Genomic DNA, 18426 nt, shown 5'->3' with positions numbered 1-18426 from the left:
TAACGTTCGCTGTGATGCCTCACATGTGTAGTTTGAACATTGCTTACACGACATATGTATGCGTTCACTTCTGCGTGCGAGCACGAGGGGACCGGGACGCTTTAATTTTTTTTTTTATTGTTTATTTTATTTCAATTTTTTTATTTTTACACTTTCTCATTACAATTTTTTTTTGATCACTTTTATTCCTATTTCAAGGAATGTAAACATCCCTTGTAATAAGAACAGGGCATGACAGGTCCTCTTTATGGAGAGATGTGGGGTTTACAAGACCTCACATCTCTCCCCTAGGCTGGAAAGCCTGAGATAAAAAAAAAATGATCTCAGGCTTTCCAGCTGAACATACAGCAGTGTTTACAACTGCCAGGGCCGGAGGTGACATCATAACGTCATGTCTGGCCTCTGAGGGTCAAAGAGATGACCAGGGACAATCTGGTTCTCGGTCAGCTCTATTGTAAACTTCCACCGCCGGTGGATTCCTTCTCTGGCTCGCGGATTGCACGGGCGAGCCAGTAGAAGCACCCGAGAGTGGCAGGAGGGCTGCTATGCCACTATGAATAGCCACTATGATTGTTTCTATGGTCCATGGACTCAGCAGCTGAAAAAAAAGATATCTGAATGATGCCTGCAGCTGCACCCATTATTCAGATATTCAGATATCTACACTGAAAACCTCTCCCTGCTGATTGTAAAGTACTAGCTATGATTCAGCAATGGGTGTCCGTCCCATGCAGAGAGACCACTGCTTCCACACAGACTGCAAGGGGCTATATCTACAGCATGAAGGGCGAGGGCAGACTTTTCTACTAAGGTTGTGGCTGCTTTGTAAAGAAAATAATTTGTAAGACCTTGCACGCCCTATTTTTAAGCACCTGGAAAATGTAGCCAATTTAAATTGAGATTTTCAGAGTCTCCCCTGTAACATTTTATTACCAGTCAATCCTGCCAGTAGACCCATTATTTAACCACTTCCTGCAATGGGCTGAAAATGCTAATCGTTCTGCAGTGAAGTTGCACAGGTGGGCAGAGCAATCTTAAAAGGACATGTAGTTTTAGATGTATTAAACAAACAAATACATTCAAGATGCCTCAATATAAAAGGTTTTGCATCAGTGGTCTCTCTGCGGAGGTCCAGCACTTTCCCTTACTTAGCCAGAGTTAGAGTTCCCCAGTCAGCACAGCTCACACTTCCTACTAATTGGAGAGTTCTAGCTATTAGTCAGCAGGGGGCGTGTCAGACCTCTGTGGAGTTCAGCTTTAAGCTACCATTGCACCTAAGAAGTCAGAAAATGTGTGACCTCTTTAAAGCAGAACTCCCATTTAGGAGTTAAAGTGGTTATAAACCCTTCCATATACCCAGCGAAGAGAGAAGAGGCACCCCCTCCCTGACCTTCACACAGCAATAGAGCTGAGACTGTCAATCACAGGCTGTGTGTTGGAGCTCCCTTCCCGTCACCTTTTTATCTCTTGGTGTCAAAATATTTATGCTGATAGCAGAGGGATGAAGCAGCATATAGAAATAACACTTTGTACTCTTAGAAGGATATGCTTTTTTATATTTCACGTCTGTGGTTTTCAACCATTTTTCAATATTGATAAACAGGAGAAGGAAGGAAAATAGAGGTGAAGAAAGGAAAGAAAGCACACATACTTTGTAGAACTCCTGAATGGCATCATTGACCACAACAGACTCAGCCTGGACACGACCCACCAGGTACATAATGTACTTATTAAACTCTTCCTCATTCCTGATGAAGCACATGGCAATGTCATCATCTGTGTCAGAGTTTTTAAGTTCTTGCAAGAACGTTCTGTGGAAGTTTGATAAAGGTACTTAATTATAAAAACAGAATGTATACGTCATATCCAAACATATAAAATGACAACATCAAGTATCTTATACAGACCTGGCATGGAAGTCACCAATATCACTGATGTTCCTGAAAATAGTGGTCTTCTGATTGGCCACAGCCTCGGGAATATCAGCACAGGTCTCGGTGTAACTTATATGATGGGTCTGCAGAAATTGGAGGTCCTGGACATATTCCTTCTCTGAGGCCAGAAGATCTTGAATAAAAGTGCTAAGAAGAAAAATTTAGGAATTTTAGCCAACAAATTCTGATAATTTGGTGGAACAGCAATGGGGTCCAACAATAGTCCATATTTTAAATACCTGAGTTTCTTTTTATAATCTTCTTCTGAAATTGATTCTCCTGAAAATTCCACAACATCTCCAGCTCCCCATTCCGGCGATAGCTTAAAACAAACAAACAAACAAACACTATCACATTTTCCTGTTAAAATTGTTTCTCGAGCCAATTCAAGAAATGCTCTCACTGTAAGACGGGTGCTTGCCAAAAATCAAGCTTGTGAATATGAGGTGTTTTTTTTTTTAAAAAAAAACCCTAGCTGGAGTTTTAATAAAGTTAAATTACAAAATGGATTATATAGCAATTGCACATATTCAATCTTAGTGGAGTTTTCCCTTGAAAGGAAGAATCTTTACCTTCAAGCGCTTATCCAGGTATGCAGGGGACACCCAACCCTGTCGGGAGGCACTTAGCTTGGTTGGTTTTGTCCTGACAAGCCACTTCAGGGGATGGGCAGAGTCAAGGACTTCCACGTACTGGCCTTCTTTCAGAGTTATGGTTTCCTTATCAACTGTTATTGGGTTGTAGTCAGCTGTGGCCATGTAGATATCGAATATCTGGAATTGTAAATAACAATTTTGCCAAAAATAAATCTACACAGACATAAATGTTGCAAAACATCTAAAAACCAAGCTGCCTAGGCAATCCTGTTGGTAAATATCTCACTATTTTCCCCTTAAAGGTACAAACGCAAAATAAGAGTGGGCTTTAAACCTTTCATAGACATGTGCATGACGAAACAATTAGTTTTATTTTGTTTCGTTTAGATTTGTTAATCTAGTTATTTCGTTTCGTTATATTCGGTTAATTCGTTCACTTCCTATTCGGGATCCGTATTCGGAATTTGTTTTATGTCTTTTTAGAATTTTCTTCTGATGTACCGATTTTTTCGATTCAAACCATTCGAATCAATAGATTTTGAATCAGTTAAATCCAAAACTTTTGATTTTTTTTTTTCGATTTAAATGTGACAAAGGGAAAAAACAAAAGAAAAATCTTCATCAGATGATTACAATGACTCTTTAAATCATCTTTGGCTTAACAAAAAAAGCATTATTTCGAAATGGTACTCTAATACCACACGCAGTCTTTGGTTTCAGAAATATGTTTACATTTTGAATTTGAATTTGACTGGAATTCAATGTAAAATTAGATTCAAATTTCAATTAGAATTTCCGAAATTTGGACGAATTATTTGGTTATTAGGAGCATTCTGTAAACTTTGTTTATACTGCAATTCGGGTATTCTGAATATTTATTCGGAACCGCACATGTTTAACCTTTCAAGAAGAAAAGGATATTCACAACTTCATTCAAGAATTTGTATAATCGAATACACAATATACTGTGTATTATACATTTTAAACAATAGTTATAGTTGCCAAATTTATAGATCTCTTTGGAACAGGCTGATATATTAGAACTTTATTTGTATTGAGGCAATAGAGAAATTACTAACGAGAGGTAGGGGAAGCCGTCCCTGCTGGGCGAATAAATTATTGTTAGCGGCTTGCAATATTCACATTTAAAATCCATAGATTTTAATCGATCAATTTAACCAATCGATCAACTTGGGTACATTTAGCCTGCCCATACATGGTTTGAAAAATTCGAACTGTCTCTGGGTGGTTTCGCAAGCATTCTTCCATAACCAGTGATGGTAGTAACTTCGTTTAAGTAAACGGCGTTACTTAACGCAGTTACTTTTAAGGGTAACGAGTAATCTATCTGATTACTCGTTCCCTCCCTTTAATGCAGTTGCCGCTACTTTCGGCTGCGTTACCGCAATTACATCTACCGCCACTAGATGGCAGTAGATGTAATTGTAATTCCCCCTCTCCTCTATGACTGAGGACGAGAGAGGAGGAGACTGTAAGTGAGCAGAGAGGACGAGTGCGGACTCCAGACTGAGTGAGTACAGCGCCAAGCCCAGCAGCAGCCAGCCACCACCACCACCATCCCCACCCAGCCACCACCATCATCCCCAGCCAGCCACCATCATCATCCCCAGCCAGCCACCACCATCATCCCCAGCCACCACCACCATCCCCAGCCAGCCACCACCACCATCCCCAGCCAGCCACCACCATCATCCCCAGCCACCACCATCCCCAGCCAGCCACCACCACCATCCCCAGCCAGCCACCACCATCATCATCCCCAGCTAACCACCACCATCATCCCCAGCCAGCCACCACCATCAACCCCAGCCAGCCCCCACCATCATTCCCAGCCAGCCACCACCTTCATTCCCAGCCAGCCACCACCATCATCCCCAGCCAGCCACCACCACCATCCCCAGCCAGCCACCATCATCATCCCCAGCCAGCCACCACCATCATCCCCAGCCACCACCACTACCATCCCCAGCCAGCCACCACCACCATCCCCAGCCAGCCACCACCATCATCCCCAGCCACCACCATCCCCAGCCAGCCACCACCACCATCCCCAGCCAGCCACCACCATCATCATCCCCAGCTAACCACCACCATCATCCCCAGCCAGCCACCACCATCAACCCCAGCCAGCCCCCACCATCATTCCCAGCCAGCCACCACCTTCATTCCCAGCCAGCCACCACCATCATCCCCAGCCAGCCACCACCACCATCCCCAGCCAGCCACCACCATCATCCCCAGCCAGCCACCACCATCATCCCCAGCCAGCCACCACCATCATCCCTAGCCAGCCACCACCAACATCCCCAGCCAGCCACCACCATCATCCCCAGCCAGCCACCACCACCATCCCCAGCCAGCCACCACCATCATCCCCAGCCAGCCACCACCATCATCCCCAGCCAACCACCACCATCATCCCCAGCCAACCACCAGCAGCAGCCAGCCACCACCATCCCCAGCCAGCCACCACCACCACCAGCAGCAGCAGCCAGCCACCACCACCACCAGCAGCCAGTCACCACCACCAGCAGCAGCAGCCAGCCACCACCACCAGCAGCAGCCAGCCACCACCACCACCAGCAGCAGCCAGCCACCAGCAGCAGCAGCCAGCCACAACCAGTAGCAGCCAGCCACCACCACCAGCAGCAGCAGCCAGCCACCACCACCAGCAGCAGCAGCCAGCCACCACCACCTCCAGCAGCAGCCAGCTAGCAGCAGCCAGCCACCACCACCAGCAGCAGCAGCCAGCCACCGCCACCACCAGCAGCAGCCAGCCACCAGCAGCCAGCCAGGCAGCACTGCAGCAGCAGCACAGGTACAAAAAAATACAGTTACTCACAGACTCAGTCACAGTCAGGACAGGAGGACTCGGGACTCAGACCCCCACCACCAGTGTGTCACACCACCACCAGCCACTACCAGCAGCCATACACTCCAGGCAGCAGATGCAGGTACCACTCAGCAAATACCACTCAGGCACCAGTATACCACGCAGCCAGCCAGTACAACTCAGCAAATACCACTCAGGTACCGTACCAGTGTACCACGCAGTTACCACTAAGAAAATAATACGCAGGTACCACTCAGCAAATACCATGCAGGTACCACTAAGCAAATACCACACATACAAGGGGCATACAAGTTATTTGACATATTTGAATATTTTTTATAAAGTAACGCGATAGTTACTTTCCCTGGTAATTGAGTTACATCAGTAAAAAAGTAACTCAGTCACTAACTATAACTAATTACTTTTTTTAAGTTACATGACCAACACTGTCCATAACACAGAGAGCAGTAAACTCTAAAGTGGACAAAAAAGGATATGTGAGACCTAATATGGACATTCAACATATGTGAGGTAGGTAATGATGTGACCTCTGTAAGAGCTTACTGCTTGCAAGTAAAAGAACAATACTCTGCCAGATAAAAATTCCCATCTTTGCCAATAGACATTTCTTCAGCTGAAGGTAATCTAGATCAGTGGTTCTCAACCACCGGGCCATGGTTCACTGCTGGGCTGTGGCCTCCCCTTTCCCAAGCCTCTGGCCAGGTTTAGATCTCTTAACATCTCATAGTACCCTACCAACCTTCCATAGTGGCCCACAGTGCCAAAAGGGCTCCTAAGAGCCCTCAGCCTTCACAGTGCCCCATCTCCTACAGTGTCCTCCAGACTGCTGAAGAGCCTCCAGTCTTCCATAGTGCCCCCAACATCCAATATTGTCCCACAGTCTTTGGGGGGCTTTAGAAAGTGTTCTTTCATTACACAAAGAGCAGTAAACTCTAAAGTAGACAAAAAGGATTTGTGAGACCTAATATGGACATTCAACATATGTGAGGTAGGTAATAATGTGACCTCTGTAAGGGTTCCTGTTTGTAAAGAAGTGAACAATACTCTGCCAGATAAAAATTCCCAGCTTTGCCAATAGACATTTCTACAGCTGAAGGTAATCTAGATCAGTGGTTCTCAGCCACTTGGCTATAATCCACTACTGGGCCATGGACTCCCCTCTACTGGGCTTCTAGCCAGGTGCAGATCATTAACATCCCATAGTACCCCAAAAAACTTACATAGTGGCCCACAGTGCCCCCAGGGCTCCTAAGAGCCCTCAACCTTCACAGTGCCCCGTCTCCCACAGTGGCTTCCAGCCTGCTGAAGAGCCTCCAGCCTTCCATAGTGCCCCTACCTCCAACATTGTCCCACAGTGCCCCTCAACCTCCCATAGTGCTCCTAGCCTTCTGCAGAGCCTCAAGCCCTCCATAGTGCCCCCAAACTCCAACATTGCCCGACAGTGCCTCCTAACTTCCCACAGTACCCCCAGCCTCCTCCAGAAAACTCATCCTACAGGACCAACATCTGCTGCAGGGTCTCCTGACCCACTACACAAGCCCCATCCCACCCACAGGGAAATCCAGACCCATCCAGAGCCTTCCAGCATTTCAACACTGGTATTGCATTCCCACACTTTTACAGAGTGGGTATAAACTTCATTCTTTACTGTTGGAGCATGAAAGGTTTTGGAAGAACTTACTGGGCTCTGGTCTAAAAAAAGGTTGAGAATAACTGCTCTAGATTAACTGCTGTGGTTTTCAACTGTCCACAAGCCATCAGCTAGTTATTTTACCCTATATCCAGTTGGAACAGAAGGGGTTCATTGCATACACATAGACATTGAGTATTCTAGAGGTATTGTTCTTTACCTCTCCTCTGGAGTCCCCGTCTTCTGATTCTGATGAAGACTCAACAGCAATGGAGGATGGTCTGGACCTGCCATGACGTGGAGAAGCAGAGGGAGTCTTGGATTCATCATCACTATCCATACCAGGCATTCCAGGCACTCGAAGAGAAGCTGTAGAATAATGACGGAAAGCACAATGCTGAAGAAAATGTTTGTTGGAATACATAATTGTATTTTTTGCAACAACTACTGTACATCAATATTTAGTAGAGATATGTTCTTCAACTAATAGATGGCAATGTTTATAAGTTTGTAAAAAAAAACAGTTTTTAGTTCTTAATTTTCCAAAAATATTGTGACAAAAAAACTCGCCATGCCTCCTACTAAATACCTTGGAGTGCCTAATTTCTAAAAAAGGGGTCATTTGGGGGATATTTGTACTATCCAGGCAAATGGCAACTTTAATTTCTCAGGTTCATAAACATCCTAGGGGTTGCCTTTTAAATAATTCATTGCAGATTTTGGATGGGTTCAGGTAGCTTTGGGATACTCCAAAACTCTAAACAGGAATGTGAAGACACTCTTCCATTTGGAGCAGCTTCTTAATCCAGTCTTTTGGGTAGCAGGGCATAAAGTGGACAGCACTGGGACACCTTTAGCAATATCCCAGGCCAGGCAAGCCTTATACTCTATGTAGCAGGGGTAAACAAGAGTGACAGTCATTGAGATAATTCTCCCTAAGGTCTGTGCTCCCCAAAACTTGCATGTCTCCCTCAGACTCCAGCTGGCAGAAGCTGCCAGGGTAGGTCCTCAGTGGCACCCCTGTTTGGCTCCAAAAATACTTGTGGTTGTAGATGCCCCTCAGCTGGAACCATGATCAAACAGGTCAGACCCTCAGCAAGATGACCAGAAAGGACTGGAACCACCTCTCCTTCAGGGGAAAGAACCCTGCTCTCTGGGGTTTCATGATATTCATGCCCTCCCCAACCACCTTCTGGGCACACCTCCCCAAGGATTGGCTGGAGCTGCAAAAATATTCAGGCTGCTTATTTGATTCTCACACCCACTATGTTTTAGAAATCTCCAGAAAACAGAAGGAAGCAGTCAAACCTGCAGCATGCAGAACCCAGAGCAGCCCAAAGCAATCACAGACACTGCTCTGCTGATTACTGGAGAGCCAAGGACTACATTTGCCTAAGCAAAAACCTAGCAGCCAAGAGAGGAGGGTGCTACATGGGTGTTACAATTGCTTATGTTTTTATTTTTTACATTGAGAAATGATAACCCAACAGGTCACGGTTTTATCCTACAAGGAATAGCCCCTCTGTTAAGAAGGCTATGCTGTGTACTGTACTGTCAATGTGCATTATAGGGGCTTTTGGTAAGAATGTCAGGGATTCCCTCACTTTGAATCCTCATTAGAATCATCAACAAGCCTCTTCTCACTTCCTGTTGTGAATAAGGTAAGGTAGGGAAAGGAAATCTCCCTAAAGAGACACATATGGCAAAAAAACGTGATAGGGGTTAGAAACATCCCCTACCCAATCCAAATGAAAAGAAAATATATTGCCTTAAGTTCTATTAGGAATACCGTGTAATACTTACCTTACTCCTCGATCCATCAGGTTCCAGCACTCCTCTTCTTTCCAACGCTGCTGGCTGTGGCCTTCACTGTCATCACTTACAATGCAGGTCTATTGGTTCTGCATTGTAACTGATGATGTCATCATGGCCAGCTTTCTCATCCACTCCATCCACCCTCCTAAGTGAGCAGCCCCCCACTCTATACCCCCAACCCCTCATTGTGCATCCCAACTCCCTTCATCTCCTCATTGTGCATCCCAACTCCCTTCATCTCCTCATTGTGCACCCTGACTCTCTTCATCTCCCTATTGTAAACGCTCATTGTGCACCCCCACTTCATCCCCTCATTGTGTACCCCCATTCCCTTCATCCCCTCATTTTGCCCCTACATTCCCTTCATTCCCTCACTGTGAACCCCCACTCCCTTCATCCCCTCATTGCGCACCCCACTTCCTTCATCCTTTAATTGTGCACCCCCCATCCCTTCATTCCCCTATTATGCACCCTCCCTCCCTTCATACCCATATTGTGCACCCCCACTCCTTTCATCCCCACATTGTGCAACCCCACTCTCGTCATCCCCTCATTGTGCAACCCCTCTCCCTTCATCCCCATATTGTGCATCCCCACTCCCTTCACCCCCTCATTTTTCCCCTACATCCCCTTCATTTCTCACTGTGAACCCCCACTCCCTTCATCCCCTCATTGTGGACCCCACTTCCTTCATCTCTTCATTGTGCACCCTCACTCCCTTCATGCCCTCATTGTGCACCCCACTCCCTTCATCCCCTTATTGTGCACCCCCATTCCCTTTATCCCCTCATTGTGCACCCCCACCCCCATTATCCCCTATTGTGCACCCCTCACTCCCTTCATCCCCTCATTGTGCACCCCCACTCCCTTCATTCCCTTATTGTGCACCCTCACTCCCTTCATCCCCATATTGTGCACCCTCACTCCTTCTATCCCCTCATTTTGCAACCCCACTCCCTTCATCCCCTCATTGTGCACTCCCACTCCCTTCATCCACTTATTGTGCACCCCAACTCCATACCCCACCATTGTGCACCCCCAGTCCTTCCACACTCTTATTGTGCACCCCAGCTTCATATAACCCCCCCTTCCCTCCAAGGTTCATTGGTAGTTTGAGGGATTCTAGTGCACATCATGTTGGCTCACGGTGGTCTCAGGGAGGAGGGAAGAAAGGAGAAGAATGAGAAGAGAGGTCAGAGCCATCCTCAAATGCAACAAGCAGAGCACTGCAAAACACTCAGCGGGAGTACACCACTCAATCTCCTCATCTCCACCCACCCTGACCTACAACTGCCCAGCGGGACCTACCCACTCAGTGCACCATTGACAAGACCAGAAGGGAAGCAGACCAATACCCTGTCTTTTTTTATCGCAAATCCTTACTAATTTTGCGTCCCTAAGAATTTTGCGCCCAGGGCAATCACCCCTGTGCCCCTGGCCACAGTACACCACTGGCTGTAACTATAGTTTTTCATTACCCCTTGCAGTAGGGGGATAAAGCACTGCAATGGTGTTTTTTTTTCCTGCCTGGAGTGGGGCTTTAAAGTGGTTGTAAACCCTTGCATATACCCAGGAAAGTGATTGACCTCAGGTGATACACATAAGTTGTACCTGTTTATCTGCCGACTTCTCTACATTCAAAGTGCAGAATTTATACAGGTTGTTTGAGCTTTCAGAAATCAGGGGGTATGGAGCTGAAGTTACACACCGCAAAGCATGCTGAGAGCTGATTGGAAGGAAACGCAATGTTCCCCATGCACACTTTACTGAAAATGGCTGTTCAGCAATGCTGGGTGCTGTAATGACCACAGGCTGGAAACCATAGACAATCAGAGTGAAGAAATGTCATCATTACACCAAGGATTCCTTCCACCTGCCTGACGAACAGGCCCCGCATGGCTCCAAAATGTTGCCCTATGTATACTATGTGACCACAAAAATAAAGCTTTGGACCTATTTGAGGATTCTTTGGTGTGCTGATGACATTTCTTCACTCTGATTGGAGTGAAGGGACACACCCCTCTTCACACAGCACACAGGAACAGAGCTGAGGTTGTCAATCACAGGCTGTGTGCTGGAGCTCCCTCGCCTGTCACCTTTTTTCTCTTGGTGCCAGGAGAACTTTCCAGAAGTGACTCATGCAGATAGGAGGCAGCAGACAGAAATGACACTTAGGGGATGGTTTACAAAAACTGAAAAGTGCAAAATCTGGTGCAGCTCTGCATAGAAACCAATTAGTTTCCAGGTTTTTTTTTATTTTTTTTGTAAAAGCTTAATTGAACAAGCTGAGGTTAGAAGCTGATTGGCTAGAATGCACAGCCGCACCAGATTGTGCACTCTCTAGTTTTAGTAAATCAACCCTTTAGTGCTCTGGATTGGGACAAGTACACACTACAGTGGGATATGCTTTGGCCGCATTTCATGTCTGAGGCTTACAACCACTTTAGGGTTTCAGTTCAGTAAGTGAAAAGGATCCTGGATTTCTGGCAGGATCAACAGGATCAAGTACTGTGTTTCCCTGAAAATAAACCCTACCCTGAAAATAAGACCTGGTGGGATTTTTGGGGAGGGCTGCAATATAAGCCCCACCCCGGAAATATGCCCTAGTAAAGTCCTTGTAAAAATATATAATCTGTTTTGTAAAAAGATTATATAATGTCCAGTGTGTCTCCTTTTGCAACTTTATTGTCAAAAATACCTTATTTACAGCTCTACTGGGCGCAGTGGTGTATTTTGGTTTTGTGCTGCCCTAGGCAAGACTAAAATTGGGCACCCCCCATGTAAATTTGCCCCACTCCTTCCTTTTAGACGGATGTGACTCCCTCCAAAATTTAAGGACTACAAGTCCCAGCATGAACCCCTGAGATCTCATGAGAGGGGGGTGAGAGGGGGTGGGAGAGAGAGGGGGTGGGTGAGGGAGGGAGAGAGAGGGGGGTGAGATACAGAGAGAGAGAGGGGGTGAGAAAGAGAGGGGTGGGAGAGAGAGAGAGAGAGGAGGGGGGTGAGAGAGAGAGAGGGGGATGAGAGAGAGAGGGGGGGGGTGAGAGAGAGAGGGGGAATGAGAGGATGAGAGAGAGGGGGGATGAGAGAGAGAGAGAGAGAGAGAGAGGGGGGTGAGAGAGAGAGAGAGGAGTGAGAGAGAGAAGGGGGGGGGGGTTGAGAAAGAGAGAGAGAAGGGGGATTGAGAAAGAGAGGAAGGGGTGAAAGAGCTGGCTCTAGCAACCAGTGGCTAATAGAGTCTCAGGTGAGGGGGGGGGGGGCTTTTCTGCTGCCGCCCTAGGCCTGGGCCTTGTCGGCCTAGGCCAAAATACAGCACTGACTGGGCGCTCACGTGACCCGCTGTAGATCTTCCCTTCTCCACTCGGCTGACATCAGTGGCCCCTCCCTCTGCAGTGCAGGGAGCGGGGCTGGCGTCAGCCGTGTTCAGAGCCGGGAAGAAGAGTTCCGGCAGATCACGTGAGTGCTCAGCGGCACTGTAATTAAGGTATTTTCCACAATAAAGTTACAAAAGAAGACTCATTGGACATTATATAATCTTTTTTTTTACAAAACGGATTACATATTTTTATAATGGTTTTAACTAAGGCTTGTTTTTGCGATTAAAGATGTCATAATGACGACTTCTGAGCTGACAGTGAGAGGGGGGGGGGGGGGGAGACATATTCTGCTATATAACATTCCCAAAAAAAAAAATAAATAAAATTAAAAATCAAAATGTTTCATCCTTTTAGGCCAATTTGTATTCTGCTACATATTTTTGGTAAAAAAAAAAAAATCGCAATAAGTGTATTTTTATTGGTTTGCGCAAAAGATATTGCGTCTACAAACTAGGGGAAAGATTTGTGTAATTTTTATTAGTTTATTTATTTTTTACTAGTAATGGCGGCGATCTGCAAATTTTAGCGGGACTGCAACATTGCGGTGTACAGATCGGGCCCCTAACTGACATTTTTGACACTTTTGGGGTTACCAGTGACATTACTACAGTAATCAGTGCTAAAAATATGCACTGTTGATGTAATAATGACACTGGCAGGGAAGGGGTTAACACAGTGGTGATCAAAGGGTTAAGTGTGAGCCTAGGGCAGTGATGGTGAACCTTGGCACCCCCAGATGTTTTGGAACTACATTTCCCATGATGCTCATGCACTGTGCAGTGTAGTTGAGCGTCATGGGAAATGTAGTTCCAAAACATCTGGGGGTGCCAAGGTTCGCCATCACTGGCCTAGGGGGTGTTTTCTAACTGTATGGGGAATGGGCTTGTGAGTCAGCCATAGAGACCTGTGTTCCTATATAGAAGGATCACCGGCGCTCTGTGATCATTTCAGAGAGAAGAACGGTCAGCTGTGTTTACAACAGCAGACCGCCGTTCTTTCTCAGTGGGGAGCAATCGCGGGTGCCCGGCGGCAATCGCGACCACCGGCTCTGTGCATTGGCATCCCCCCTGCCTTAGTGTGGGCGGGAGCGCGCCACCGGCAGCGCATGCTTGCCTCCCAGCACCTCGCTCCCGACCAACGTAGAGCTACGTCGGTTTGTGGAGGATAGCCAGCCTGCTTCAGTAAAACTGCGGCGGGCGGTGGGGAACCGGTTAAAATAATGCCCGGTAGTAATAATGCCGGTGGCGCGCGCTCGCCCCCCAGCATCACGCAATCGACCGATGTAGAGCTACATGGGTTCGCGCAAGAGAGCCAGCCTGGCGCAGTAAAACTGCGGCGGGCGGTCGGGAACCGGTTAAAATAATGCCTGGTAGTAATAATGCCAGCAATGCGCGCTCGCCCCCCCCCCCCCCCCCCCAGCATCACGCAAGCGACCGACGTAGAGCTACGTTGGTTCGCACAGGTGAGTCAGCCTGCCGCAGTAAATCTGCGGCGGGCGGTCGGGAACCGGTTAAAATAATGCCTGGTAGTAATAATGCCGGGAGCGCGCGCTCGCCCCCCAGCATCACGCAAGCGACCAATGTAGAGCTACGTCGGTTAATGCAGGAGAGCCAGCCTGCCGCAGTAAATCTGCGGCAGGCAGTGGGCCACTGCTGTATTTTGGCCCAGGCCAACAAAGCCCAGGCCTAGGGCAGCACTTTGCAGGGGGGCAGCAAAAAAGCCACCCCCCCCCTCCACCTGAGACTCTATTGTCCACTGGTTGCTAGAGCCGCCTCTCTCACCCTCTCTCTCTCTCATCACCCTCTCTCTCTCTCTCTCTCTCTCTCATTCCCTCTCTCTCTCACCCCCCTCTCTCTCATCCCCCCTCTCTCTTATCCCCCCTCTCTCTCATCCCCCCTCTCTCTCATCCCCATCTCTCATTACCCCTCTCTCTCTCTCATCCCCCCTCTCTCTCTCTCTCTCACCCCCCCCTCTCTCTCTCTCTCTCTCATCCCCCCTCTCTCTCTCATCCCCCCCCCTCTCTCTCTCTCATCCCCCCTCTCTCTCTCATCCCCCCTATCTCTCTCTCTCTCTCACCCCCCCTCTCTCTCTCTCTCATCCCCCTTCTCTCTCTCTCTCTCACCCCCCTCTCTCTCTCTCTCTCTCTCTCTCTCTCATCTCTCCCTCTCTCTCATCTCCCCCTCTCTCTCATCCCCCTCTCTCTCTCATCCCCCTCTCTCTCTCATCCCCCTCTCTCTCTCTCTCATCCCCCCTCTCTCTCATCTCCCCCTCTCTCATCCCCCCCTCTATCATCCCCCCTCTCTCATCCCCCTCTCTCTCTCTCATCCCCCCCTCTCTCTCTCATCCCCCTTCTCTCTCTCTTATCCCCCCTCTCTCTCTTATCCCCCCTCTCTCTCTTATCCCCCCTCTCTCTCTCTCTCTCTCTCTCTCTCTCACCCCCCTCTCTCTCTCACCCCCCCTCTCTCTCTCTCATCTCCCCCTCTCTCTCATCCCCCTCTCTCCCACCCCCCTCTCATCATCTCACTCTCTGATCCCCCCCCCTCTCTCTCTTTCTCTTACCCCCTCCCTCTTTCATCCCCCACCTCTCTCTCTATCACCCCCCCTCTCCCACCCCCTTCTCTCTCTCCCACCCCCTCACCCCCCCCCCCCCCTCGTGAGATCTCAGAGGTTGATGCTGGGACTTGTAGCCCTTCAATTTTGGAGGGAGTCACATCCGTTAAAAAAGGAGTGGGGCAGATTTACATGGGGGGGGGGGGGGGGGGGGGCGCCCAATTTTAGTCTTGCCTAGGGCAGCACAAAACCAAAATACACCCCTGCGGTGGGCTAATGGTTCAAAAAGAAAACGAATGCAGCCACCACATCTAAGGACTGGCTTGCTGCAATATATTACATTTTTGTTCTCAAGTTCGGTTACTTTGAAAAAACTTTGCTCTAGTACAGAAAATGATCTTATCGGAGAGAATTGTCAGTTACAGGAAGGGAATCTGATGGAGAATGTAAATATATGTACATATTGAGTACCGAGCGCTGACTAATGTTCCCTCTCAGCGTGAACACGGAGTAAAGATCTCCGTCTCCCTCAGTACAATCTTCTCCCAATCTCCGAATACTGATAACCTCCAGGTAAACCTTGCAGCGTTTAAATTACGAATATATAATGTATCACGCTGTCACAGGCTCAACCGCCAACGCGCTCCCTCTCCTGTCTATGTATCCGTACTAATAACCGCTACACTGATACAAGGCGTGACGCAAACACGTGCGCAATATTTGGCATTTCTCACATTCTGAGTCAATGATGACTTTCCTCCTGGATATAAACAGCGCAACATATATATAAGGAGCAGGAAAATACGTTTTTGTTCGGCACAGAGGTGAATCATATTACTGTCTACCCACAATACTCTTATTGTATATACAAGTACAGTATATTAAAAAGGAATTTGTAATTTTTTGGAAGGTTTTTTTTTTTTTTTTACCGTGGGTCCCATCGTTGGTACCCATTCGCCCTCTCAGATGCCTTTACGATTAAGAGATTCATGTTTCTATTCTTTTTTTCTTTCTCTTTTTTTGCCTCTCCCTTCCCCCCCCCCTTTTTTTTTTTTTTTGGGAATCCACTTTACTCACAATATTTATTATATAATTAATTATCGGAACATTGGATATTCCTTAAACTTTTTATTTTTGAAATTGCTCACAAAACGGAAGGTGATTCACTAATATATTTAATATTTTTATATATATATATATATATATATATATATATATATATATATATATATATATATATATATATATATATATTTATTTATTTTTTTTTGGGGGGGAATTCTCTTGATTCACAATTTAGTATTATATAATTAATTTTTGCAATATTGGATATTCCTCACAATTTAGTATTATATAATTAATTATTGTAATATTGGATATTCCTCAAGCAATCCATTCTTGAATTTACTTATAACACGGAAGGTGATTCACAAATATTTTTTTTTTTCTTCTTCCGGGTATCCACTTTATTCCCAATTTATTATTATATAATTAATTATTGGAATATTGGATATTCCTCAAGCAATCCATTCTTGAATTTACTTATAACACGGAAGGTGATTCACAAATATTTTTTTCTTCTTCTTCTTCCTGGTATCCACTTTATTCACAATTTATTATTATATAATTAATTATTGGAACATTGAATATTCATGAAACAATATATTCTTGAATTTACTTATAACACGAAAGGTGACTCACAAATATATTCTATTTTTTTGTTTTTGGTATAGTAGATAATATATGAACAATATTATTTTTAAGTACTTTTTTATGATTTGAGATACACTTGGATTATTTTTGAAATATTGCACTTTTGAATGTTTTTGATTGTGTGGCAAAACACTTACTATATATAAAGGGGAATTGGGGCTTTTTTTTTTTTTGGGGGGGGGGGGGGTTAAAAATGTGGAAAGATGTACATTGTTTAGATTATCTAAGAGGGATGTATGTCTATATTTGATCTGTAATGTGGTGAAAAACAATAAAATATTTTAATTTAAAAAAGAGCAGGAAAATACGTTTTTGTTCGGCAGAGAGGTGAATCATCTTACTGTCTGCCCACAATACTCTTATTGTATATACAAGTGCATTATATTAAAAAGGAATTTGTAATTTTTTGGAAGTTTTTTTTTTTTTTTTTACCGTGGGTCCCATCGTTGGTACCCATTCGCCCTCTCAGATGCCTTTACGATTAAGAGATTCATGTTTCTATTCTTTCTTTCTTTCTCTTTTTTTGCCTCTCCCTCCCCCCCCACTTTTTTTTTTTTTTTTTGGGAATCCACTTTACTCACAATATTTATTATATAATTAATTATCGGAACATTGGATATTCCTTAAACTTTTTATTTTTGAAATTGCTCACAAAACGGAAGGTGATTCACTAATATATTTTATATTTATATATATAATTTTTATTTATTTTTTTGGGAATTTACTTGAGTCACAATTTAGTATTATATAATTAATTATTGTAATATTGGATATTCCTCAATCAATCCATTCTTGAATTTACTTATAACACGGAAGGTGATTCACAAATATTTTTTTTTTTCTTCTTCCTGGTATCCACTTTATTCACAATTTATTATTATATAATTAATTATTGGAACATTGGATATTCCTTAAACATTTTATTTTTAAAATTGCTCACAACACGGAAGGTGATTCACTAATATATTTAATATTTATATATATAATTTTTTTGGGGGGGAATTCACTTGATTCACAATTTATTATTATATAATTAATTATTGGAACATTGAATATTCCTGAAACAATATATTCTTGAATTTACTTATAACACGGAAGGTGATTCACAAATATTTATTTTTTTTCTTCTTCCGGGTATCCACTTTATTCACAATTTATTATTATATAATTAATTATTGAAACATTGAATATTCCTCAAACAATATATTCTTGAATTTACATATAACACGGAAGGTGACTCACAAATATATTCTATATCTATATAGAATTTTTTTTTTTGGTATGGTAGATAATATATGAACAATATTATTTTTAAGCACTTTTTTATGATTTGAGATACACTTGGATTATTTTTGAAATATTGCACTTTTGAATGATTTTGATTGTGTGGCAAAACACTTACTATATATAAAGGGGAATTGGGGCTTTTTTTTTTTTTCTTTTTTTTTTTTTTTTAGGGGGGGGGGGGGTGAAAAATGTGGAAAGGTGTTCATTGTTTAGATTATCTGAGAGGGATGTATGTCTATATTTGATCTGTAATGTGTTGAAAAACAATAAAATATTTTAATTTAAAAAAGAGCAGGAAAATGGAAAATTGTTATCAAATACTTACCGTAATTTTCCTTTCCTGATGGACTCCATGGCAGCATACGTTCGGGTAGGCCCCGCCTCCTCTCCTACCTCATAGGACCCCACTCCCATAAATCTTTGCTCCCTTTCAGCATCAGTGTTCTGTAACTAGCCTACTCAGGAATTGGGAGGGGACTCCTGCTGCCATGGAGTCCATCAGGAAAGGAAAATTACGGTAAGTATTTGATAACAATTTTCCATTTTCCTGACAGACTCCATGGCAGCATACGTTCGGGAAATAACTCGCTATACACTCCCGGGTGGGAAGATGCTGAACAAAAAAAAACTTTAATTGGCACTGTCAACA

The 18426-nt window shown here is 44.7% G+C and overlaps 1 protein-coding gene across 1 annotated transcript in view; it reads right to left on the bottom strand.

The window, feature by feature from the left end:
* Positions 1-18426, bottom strand: part of OBSCN (obscurin, cytoskeletal calmodulin and titin-interacting RhoGEF) — a 740285-nt gene that overhangs the window by 272806 nt on the left and 449053 nt on the right. Inside the window, exons 82-86 of the mRNA XM_082257722.1 lie at positions 7256-7404; positions 2507-2707; positions 2174-2256; positions 1908-2081; positions 1652-1811 (exon numbers count right to left, since the gene is read on the bottom strand). Coding sequence (XP_082113848.1) covers positions 1652-1811; positions 1908-2081; positions 2174-2256; positions 2507-2707; positions 7256-7404 — 767 coding nt within the window. The remainder of the gene's footprint in view (positions 1-1651; positions 1812-1907; positions 2082-2173; positions 2257-2506; positions 2708-7255; positions 7405-18426) is intronic.

This window comes from Pelophylax lessonae, assembly GCF_965119305.1.
Source record: "Pelophylax lessonae genome assembly, chromosome: 5".
Taxonomy (NCBI): domain Eukaryota; kingdom Metazoa; phylum Chordata; class Amphibia; order Anura; family Ranidae; genus Pelophylax; species Pelophylax lessonae.
Note: the sequence above shows the minus strand (reverse complement) of the source record. Positions and strands in the feature narration are given on the sequence as shown.